This window comes from Barbatula barbatula, assembly GCF_947034865.1.
Source record: "Barbatula barbatula genome assembly, chromosome: 18".
In the NCBI taxonomy this organism is placed as follows: domain Eukaryota; kingdom Metazoa; phylum Chordata; class Actinopteri; order Cypriniformes; family Nemacheilidae; genus Barbatula; species Barbatula barbatula.
In genome coordinates, this window is record NC_136781.1 from 9204910 (window position 1) to 9212293 (window position 7384).

Genomic DNA, 7384 nt, shown 5'->3' on the forward strand with positions numbered 1-7384 from the left:
ACCAGTGAAAATAATTAAGACACAAAATTGACATAATTTTTTTTTATTTACATAATAACATCATTTCAAATAGTTTTTTGCGACATAGAGATACAATGAATCACAAGATTTGTTTAAATCCCTTAGTTTGTATAACTTGATGGTTTTTGGCCCAGATTCTACTGAGATGACATGTATGCACAGGTATGGTTAGTCTGTCTTCTTTTCATTCAGAATGAACAGATTAAGAAGAAAGCAATGTGATGTTTTACAACCCTTGACAATTGGGTAAAAAAAGAAATAAACCAGGTACAATTTTAGTGGATAGTTCGCATGAAAATGAAAATTATGTCACCGTTTACTAACTCTCTTATCATTTCAAACGTGTATGACTTTCTTCCTTCCACATAACACAAAAGATTTTTTATAGAAAGTTGGTAAGCGACTAACTGCTGTACCCATTTACGTATTTCTATTGTACGGACACAAAACCAATGCAGGAGAATGGGTACTGCTGTTGTTCGGTTACATTCTTAATACCTTCTTTTGTGTTCTCATACAGTTTCTAATGACAAGAGGGTGAGAAAAATGTTGAATCAACATTCCCCAAATACCTCACCTTTTTGGTGTTTCATGTTCATAAGTTATTATTTTACTTAAATAAATACAACTGAGACCTGACGCTATGTGGTGGCCCACACCCACTGGTCTATCATCGATCACCCCGCCACCGTGTTCACTGTAAAAACTTGTTTTGCTATTGCTCAATCCTATGAGAGTCCTCCATGCTTCAGGTTAGAAATTTTTTTATATTATATTTTTATATTTTAGAATTATTAATACATTGAAAAAGTTACTTGTATTGCTTACTTACTTAAACAATTATATAAACATGCGGTTTGGCTGCAAATGTTTTTTTAGATGATCACCTTACAACTTCACTTACAAACGTTCCTTGGTGACCACGGTTATTTGGCACACGGATGTATGGCGCCATCATCTCCACTAGCTGTCATTCAAATTCACAGGTGCGTCCCCTCCCCCCTACACACAAATACATTCAAACACCCACACACACATTAAATATAATAATTAAGAAAGAAATCTTTTAATCCTCATCTAAATATTGAGGAAGGCAACCGAGCCCCTTTGACATTTTTTCCCTTCCAGGCTATATTTGCTCAGCATATTTACCTATGCTGGCATTTCCGTTGTTTGTCAATTTTCCTTATGAGGCTGTCATGTCTGTCGGAATGATGCACGGGCTGACTACACAGCTGGCAGGGTAAACGCCTGATATTTGCCTGGGCCGAGCTCAGGAATGTGTCTCATATCTGTCACGGTAAGCGCAGAGGACAAATCGTTATTCCTCATTAGAATCTGATACGCCATTGCTTTCTTGTCAATCAAATGGATGAATAAACAGGGTGACAAAATCAAAGAACGCCCTCTCTTTTTACTATTCGAATTGCTATGGAATCATTTTTTAAGTAAATTGTTAAATACATAATAAATGATCATATTTTCAAACATGACCTGCATGTAAAATACTGCATGTGATGCAGAAGAGTTTATTGTCTGTCAAGTGGAAGTGTGATAACATTTCTTTGTTATCATTCTTTTTTAACAGAGACATGAATTCACCAATTTACAGTAAATGACCCACTTGATTATGTGCACTTTTATTTTGCAAGATACATTTCGATAAAAAATAAATAAAGATGTACAGTAACAGAATGAGAGAAAGAGATCAATTGTAAATGTTGCCCCTACAAAATTCCCATCCTTCACAAATAAGCACACAGAACATGCACCTGTTGCTACTTGTCTTCTTTCTTCTGTCGTTTGATGTCTCTATTTCTCAGCGATCTTTCTCAGCTTCAATAGAACGGTCAAAAAACCTTAAAATCTTTGATAGATTGCACTATACGGCAGAGGGAAGGCTAATCGTAAGGCAGACCCCATTTTTCCATTTTGGGAGGTCAAGAGTATTTGATCTAAATGGATCTACAATAAACTAAATTCCCGGACAGCTATTCCAGTTCATCATGGATAGGCATTTCCCCAGCCAGCCTTTTGTCTCAAACTTGGACAGGCCACAACTGCTATTCTAACCCTCATGAGCACACTATATTAAATCAATATATAATATTACCAAGGTCAAAATGCCACCCCTATCAGCTGCATGTGTTTCACGACCCCCAGTGGCACGGACCCATCCATTTCCCGATGACACAATTTGCTCTTTTTTATGGGGGCTTCGTTCAAACAGCATATCTTTCTATAAAACAGCATATATTTCCATAAGGGGTCCGGTGATTATATTATAGTCGTTGAAAACCGGTGGATAGTGATTTCAAATGACAATAATGGCAAATATTTATGCATTTTAGTGGTTTGCAATGATAAAATAAAGATAAAGTGATACAGATCTGACTGGAGAAACATTACACTATGTGTCTCAAAGCAGACAGCAGGGGTGGAATACTGAGTTTTGCTCCAGACTGAGAGAATAGACAGAGAGAGTAGAGGAGCACTGTTTTGCAGTGCAAGCTTGCCATCTACTGTTAAAAATGAGATACAACCAAATCAAATACAACAGTCTAGCTTTATTGCATGAAACTGAACAGAACAAGCTTTTAAAAACGTACCGTCCATTTCACATCTTGAGCACTGAACGAATACTGAAAGAGAGAGAGTGAGATTAATTTGGTATGTATTTTAGTATATTCTTAAGATTATATTGAATATAAAACAAATGTTGGGTTTTAATTTAAAAATGTAATTCCTTGAATGTAATTACAATTATCAGACACCTTATCAAGATAAATGGTACTGTATGTGAACATATCATTTGAATATTGTTTTGCTACAATATTTTGCAACCATTGCTGCCTTCACGTGCTCTCAAAAAAAGCGATAATTTCACGTGAAGGCAAGCATTAGATAAATATTGAATGATGAATGATTAACGCAAATTTGATCATATAAGCACTATATAAATGTATGATCACCAGATGCACAGAATTTACCTTTTCCCATTGACCATGAGATCAAAAGCCTCATTAACTTGATCTAGGGTCAGTGTATGTGTCACAAACTCATCCAGCAGAATACGTCCGCTCATGTATTCCTGCACCAGCTTGGGCACTGCTTCTGCACTTTTCCAACCTGTCAAGTAGAAAGAACTTCAACAAGTTAGTTGTGTTTTTCTTATTGATGTATATAATCTAAATACAACGCACTGAACTTAATTTGGTTCAGAATTTGTGCGGAGGCAACATTTTCACAGCCTTGCTAACCTTACTGAAAAGGCTTAAAACTTGTCCCAGACTAAAATATGTGTTAAAATGTCTTTACGGAAACCATCTTGCACTGAAATATCTAAATAATTCGATATATTTATAAAGCGCTTTTCTGGGTACTCAAACCCAGAAAAGCGAAGTGTAAACCTTAAAATACATCAGTGTCATTTTATGTATAACAGTTATCTTTACACTTTAGATTAGGGTACAAATCTGAATATTAATAATTAACTACAACTTTTGTATCAGTAAACAACTAATTATTGCTTATAACGTAGATTTTAGTTTTAAGTATCGGGTAGGATTAAGGGACGTAGAATAAAAGTAACTGTTTGATAGTGAGAACTGGACCCTAATCTAAAGTGTTTTCTTTTTATACGGCACATTTATAAAAGCGAATTAAACGTCCTAATTAAGGCCTAATCCTCAAGTAATCTAAATGATGTCCCAGAAACTCAGATTATCCCCACTTCAGTGAACTGAAATCAGATACCACGATCAGGCATGCATATGTAACGTGAATAAAAGCAGAATTACTCTTACCACCAAAATAGGAGCCTTTTAAGGTTTTTCCTAGCAGGATATCCTCAGAGTCCAGACTAAGTTCCCCCTTACGAGTCCAGCCAACCATTACACAGATACCCCCCGCAGGGCTGCATGCTTCCAAAGCCGCCCTCTGTTCATAAAACAGGATACTGTGTTAGTTAAACATGGCAAACAAATCCACATGCTTGCAAAATATGAAAAACAAACCTGCTAAATATACCTATATCTAACCTAATATAATTTGCTTTTCTGTACTGTACCTGCCAAAATTATAGACAGCTCACCCAACAATAAACATTTGAATGGAAGTATTTATTTACCCTCATGTCGTTTTCTTTTTCATATATATTTTGAAAAATGTCTTTGTGAGTTTGTGTATATAAAATGGAAATCGATGCGTTCCAATATAGTGAGTTTACAAATGTTTTTGGAAAGGTCTTTTGTGTTCTGCATAAGCAAGTCAGTCAAAAAGGATTGGAATGACATGAGGGTGAGTAAATGATGAAAGAGTTTTACATTTTTGGGTGAACCATCCATCTAATGTAAACTTGATGGGCTACTTGTTTTTGGTACGTACCATAACTGCCACATTCCCCACACATTCAAGAGCAAAGTCAACGCCACCATTAGTCAACTCCTTTAGCACCTCCTGAATGGGTTTACTGTGGTCCTTAGGGTTTACAAACTCAGTTGCTCCAAATGTTTTGGCAAATTCAAATTTATCTGGGTTGATGTCAATGGCAATGATTCTTTTAGCATCAGCAGACTTGCATCCCATGATAGCCGCCAGCCCAACAGCTCCTAAACCAAACACTGCACATGTAGAGCCAGCTTCTACCTGTGGAGGAAAAGTAACAGCAGACAATATCACCCGCTGCAAAATGTTTCTGATTCTGATATTTTACTGTATGTGCTTTTTTTTTTAATATTATTGTACAAATCATACTTCGCACACAAACACACACTTTGCCTGTGTTCACTGCTGCCCCATATCCTGTAGATACCCCGCAGCCCAGCAGACAGACTTTGTCCAGTGGTGCGTCTGGGTGAATCTTGGTGACATTGTCTTCTGGCACAACAGTGTATTCAGAGAAGGTGCTGATACCAATAAACTGATAAACCTGTTGATTTCTGCATGTGATTCTGCTGGTGCCATCTGCAAGAAGACACTGCTGAGTTTGTACCCTAGACGACAGTGAAAAAGAGTGCACATATAATAATGCATGACACATACCAGGCTGATGCACACACTATACTATGCACACATACAGAATACGCATGTACATTATTAAAGTAATAATACTATACACCCATCTACTGTATATACTGCAATACCGACCAATCACTGTACATCGTATGTATATTTGTAGTTGTGAGGTTATGTACAAGTCTATTTCTGAAAATTATGTGTCATCTGTTGTATTGTTATGTTTAAACACTGTACAGAGGGAAATTTTTTATTTTGTAATTGTGTCCAGTCTAGTGGACATTATTGTAATTATTGTCTTTCTCTATCTACAAAGATATCACTGAATCATTTTAAATCACCAGTTTTTAGTGCAGAGGTTTGTCTTTGGGCTCAGGCAGCGTTCACATTGTCCACATTGTGCGATGAGAAGAGGAATAACTTTATCTCCTGTGGATATATGGTAAGTCAGTATTTTACATACAATGAAGTTATATAAAATGTCTACAGTATATGAAATTCATTTCAAGCTTGCATACGAGTCATTGCATATCATATGAAAATTTAATTAAATTATTTCGAATTTCGCACGTCAGCACTTTTAAATATTTACATTAAATGGTTTATGTAGGAATCTGAAATCCATTTCTGTTCAAAACAGATGTCTATTTTGCCTTTTTTCCTTTATGTTTCCCTCTAAATGAAAAGCCTTCACCAATGCAAAAATATTAAAAATAGCCTGTCAACCTTGGTTAACACATTGTTATTTTTTAAATATGGTGTTTCATCATTTTCTGAAAAAGTAGCCGTTTTGAAGATACAAGTGTCCGTGCTACAGCAACGAAAAATAAAATAGTCAATAACAAGCTTAAAATAGACAAGGTTGGCATTTCTAGAGTTCTGGTTTACCTTTGGATACCTTTGTGACACCTGGTCCAACACTCTCCACGACTCCAGCCCCCTCATGTCCCAGGACCAAAGGAAAAGGCTGGGGATTCATAGTCTCCCCAACCTCATACAGAAAAGTCCAGTCTGTGTGACAAACTCCTGATGCAGCTATCTGATGTTAAATGATAATCATTGATAAGTGACATAAAAGTCTACACCCATTACAGGCAAAAATTCTAACACATACACCACAAGTTATTTTTTGTGCACATGCAATGATATACATGCTTCCACGCTTTTGGATCAGTTTAAATAAGGCAATGTTCACAAAAATAGTCCATAAAAGTGTTTTAGATGTCCTTTTCATTAAATGAAACCCTTAGAATATATTAAACACACTTCTTTGTTGTTTTTGTTTTTAAGTCTGACATGGCCATTGTGTCTTGAACCCACCTTAATGCGCACTTCATGGGCTTTGGGTGGAGCAACCTCCACTTCCTCAACGGACACTGGTTTTCCCGGTTCCCAGGCAATTGCTGCCTTACACTTGATCACCTTTGTGACGAAACATTAAGTTTTGTAGTAGTGTGTTTGTCTTTAATAACAACCATACCAGGCTTTTAATGTATGCCCTTACCTTGCCCTCGGTTTCCATGACAACAACACTCGTTTAATTTATGTGGTCTGCTATAGACACCCTTCTAAAAGTGTTGCAAAAACATATGACAAAGTATGACATTTTTATTATTTTTCATTACAATATTAATAATTGCAGGCCTATTTGTGTTCATCTCAATTTCAACTCATTGCTACTGTCCACACTTAAAGCGCTTTCCCGTTGTAACGTCACATTTTAACCAATGTAACCATTTCATTTTAACTGATAAACACATCAACTTAAACTTGCAGAAATCTACAAGTTAAACAAGTAAAAATAGTGCCTAACAAAATTATAATACAATTATGTTACATGAAACCAAAGGCTAAAGCAGTTTCACCAGTGCAAATCTGTCTCACTGTGGTGTAGCTTCTGTACATTAAAGCAGATGAAAACGTACAAATGTTTTTATAGTTTAGATGCAAAACTTACATGCAGAGGTGTTCCTACCGGTGTTCTGAAGCGAACCTGTTGTTTAAGCAGTGAACTTTGTTCTACTATTATATCATAAATTTTAACTTATATGACATGCTGGATGATCGACACGTACAGCCGTCGAACACGGTCCAAAGTACAGCTTGGATGTAAATAACTGCAAATTGTCTTTGACTGTGAGTCTAGTTACCGCCATCTACCGGTGCCTTTTGGAAATCTGAAACACTGGATGTGAACACAGTAGTATATTCTTGCACAATCGGAGGGTGCAGTTATAGGACCCCGGTTATAGGAACCTAGATTATTTTGTGACAGCGCCACCTGCCGAACTGGATGATGACCAGAAACAGTAATTTGAGATGGACGACATACAATCAGCCTGTGAGT

General features: G+C 36.5%; 1 protein-coding gene across 2 annotated transcripts; it reads right to left on the minus strand.

Annotated features, from left to right (window-relative positions):
* Positions 1-1517: 1517 nt before the first annotated feature.
* Positions 1518-7384, minus strand: LOC306907805 (alcohol dehydrogenase class-3-like). 2 transcript variants are annotated; one of them, XM_079480193.1, is made up of 11 exons: positions 6995-7384; positions 6542-6605; positions 6358-6459; positions 5926-6076; positions 5379-5466; positions 4796-5015; positions 4408-4668; positions 3828-3960; positions 3012-3150; positions 2631-2663; positions 1518-2543 (listed from the first exon to the last, which is right to left on the minus strand). In XM_079480193.1, exons 2-10 carry the CDS (start codon positions 6557-6559, stop codon positions 2639-2641), a joined length of 1137 nt encoding a protein of 378 aa, XP_079336319.1. In that variant the 5' UTR covers positions 6560-6605; positions 6995-7384; the 3' UTR covers positions 1518-2543; positions 2631-2638. The 2 variants fall into 2 exon arrangements, with proteins under 2 accessions (XP_079336319.1, XP_079336318.1); XM_079480192.1 differs by lacking the exon at positions 1518-2543 and having other exon boundaries at positions 2569-2663.